General features: G+C 39.6%; 1 protein-coding gene across 1 annotated transcript in view; it reads left to right on the top strand.

Moving 5' to 3' along the window:
• si:ch211-191i18.2 (uncharacterized protein LOC564095 homolog) overlaps positions 1-1825 on the top strand; it is a gene marked incomplete in the record, with an annotated part of 19328 nt that extends 17503 nt beyond the window's left edge. Inside the window, 1 exon segment of the mRNA XM_042217132.1 lies at positions 1115-1825. Within this exon segment, the coding sequence (XP_042073066.1) occupies positions 1115-1121 (7 nt within the window).
• Between the last annotated feature and the right edge of the window lie 454 nt (positions 1826-2279).

Consider the following 2279-nt stretch of genomic DNA (forward strand, 5'->3'; position numbering starts at 1 on the left):
CACACACACACACACACACACACACACACACACACACACACACACACACATTCAGATCATTTAAACATTAGGAGAACCAAACTCTTCATAACATGCAGCGTTAAAGCTGAAGTTTCCTCAGTAAGAACTATAAATGCGGCTCAGATCTGATCCCAGTTCAGTTAAACCTGAAACTTTTTGCTGTTGGAGTCATAAAAACAAAGACTTCATGGAGGCCCAACGAGTTCAGTATTAACAGAGTTTTAGTTTTAATAATGAATCCAAATGTTACAACAACTTGATAAAAAGTTGGAAGTGTGTCTGTGGTGAGAGTGAGTCTGGCATTTCCAATGATTCAATCAGATAAAAGTGCTGAATGAAAGTTTGTCTGCTGTCAGGAGGAAAGGTTTCCCCTCCTCTTCTTCCATGTGGAGTCTTTTGTTCCTTTTAGTTCATGAATAAATGAAAATCATAGAAATGTCAGATTTTCTACTATTTTTCAGCTTCCACTGGAGCGTCTTTGTTTAACGGGCTGACCACAGGAAATATATTTATCCAAAGCTTGTTTCGGTAATTATATGCAAATTATTTAAGTATCCAGATTTGTTTGGGCTGACTTTGCTCTTTTCGGTCACATGCGTGTAATCTTTAATATAGTTGATTTGTCAAAATATAATATGTGCTTAAACATGGAAATGCACAACTTTCAGTCTAAGTAGATGAAAGCTGCTGACCAATCAGCTTCTGTTGTCACAGCATGAATGGATGGAAACAAACATTCAGGCTGTAACAGTTGCTGTTGTGGCTGTTGTAATACAGTGTATCGCCACATGGTGGCGCCTCTTGTGTCATGGCTGGTAGGTCGCCCTCTTTTTCTTCTTCTTCGTTGAACCATCTCTGATATGGATCCTCCGTGTGTAGGTGCACTAGTGCGCTCTGGAGTAAGGTGTGGCAGAGCTGGCTGCTTTATTTGTAATATTTCAAACAAGCGAGTACTTGTGGAAAGTCGTGGCTCGTTCACGATCCACCTGCACACCTCCACGGCTGGCTTCATCTCCACCACACGTTACAAGGCGTTTGGTTTTCTTTGAATTTGCACAGTTTGATGTTTGATTTGATGTTTTTCATGTTGCAGCTGGTGACAGGTGTCGAGACAAGCCCCTCAGCTCCGTCCTCAGTGAACATGGCTCCTCATGGGAGCAGGTGGACCAATCACAGAGCTTCTTTCCTGAACCATTTCAGAAAGTTTGCAGACAAACGCCTGGAAGATTTCACTACGTGGTGACATTTTTATTATACGTAAAGACGTTTTTTAATGGAACTGCTGATTAAGCCATACTTTAGAGAAGATGTTTATATTTGTAATAAAAAGATGTTTTTAAAGACAATATGAAGTTATTTTGTGTCCTTATTGTGCAAACAAACAACATAAGTGTTTGTAGTTAAGTGCAAACAATCACTGTGTTACAGAATAAACATGTTGATGGACGGGGTCAGCGGCCTGGAGCTTTTCATATTTTCTCCAAATCACAAGTGTTGTTGGCTGAACTGTGAAACGTCAGCTGAAAGATTTCTATTACAGCAGAACCGTCACTGTGCAAACGTTTGCATCTGTTCATATTCAGGATCCAGGAGCGGATTTGGATCCACAGTTTAATCACAGATTTATTTGACTTGCGATACATTTTTGATTGTGCTGTTTATAGTTTTCCTCTAAATCCTGTTTGTTTGCATAAAAAAGACACAAAAGTGACAGAATAAAAACACGATTGTATGAATGAACATATTTGCAGATACATTTATATATAAACAAATAAAGATGAAGTATTTAAAGTGGACCCCAGCATCCTCCATGGTTACAATCATCAGTTTGTCAGCGACATGTTTGATTGTTTATTTGGATGTTTAACCTTCCTGTTCGAAAAAACAAAACTGCAGTCCCATCGACAACATGCTGAAAATTATTTTTTATTAAAAAATAAACATTTTCCAAAATGTTTCAGATGTAGCAGCAAAATAAGTTTGACAGAAAATCCGCATGAAGAAGAAAACACCTGGACTTCTATAGGTTTGTGAATGTGTCAGCTCGCATCCAAAAGGGCTTCCTAGCAGCGGCAGAGATGAAGAAGACGGCCGTAGCGATCGATGTAGCGGTTCCCAATGACAGCAACATCAGGAAGAAGGAACACGAGAAGCTGGAGAAATACCAAGCGCTCAGATGTGAAGGCTGTGTGCAGGCAGGAAAAGGACCCAAAATGCAGACTCACGGAAACCAAAGGTGAACTTAAATACAGCTTTAA

This window comes from Haplochromis burtoni, unplaced genomic scaffold (genome assembly GCF_018398535.1).
Source record: "Haplochromis burtoni strain Fernald_Lab_line unplaced genomic scaffold, NCSU_Asbu1 Contig_1621, whole genome shotgun sequence".
Classification (NCBI taxonomy): domain Eukaryota; kingdom Metazoa; phylum Chordata; class Actinopteri; order Cichliformes; family Cichlidae; genus Haplochromis; species Haplochromis burtoni.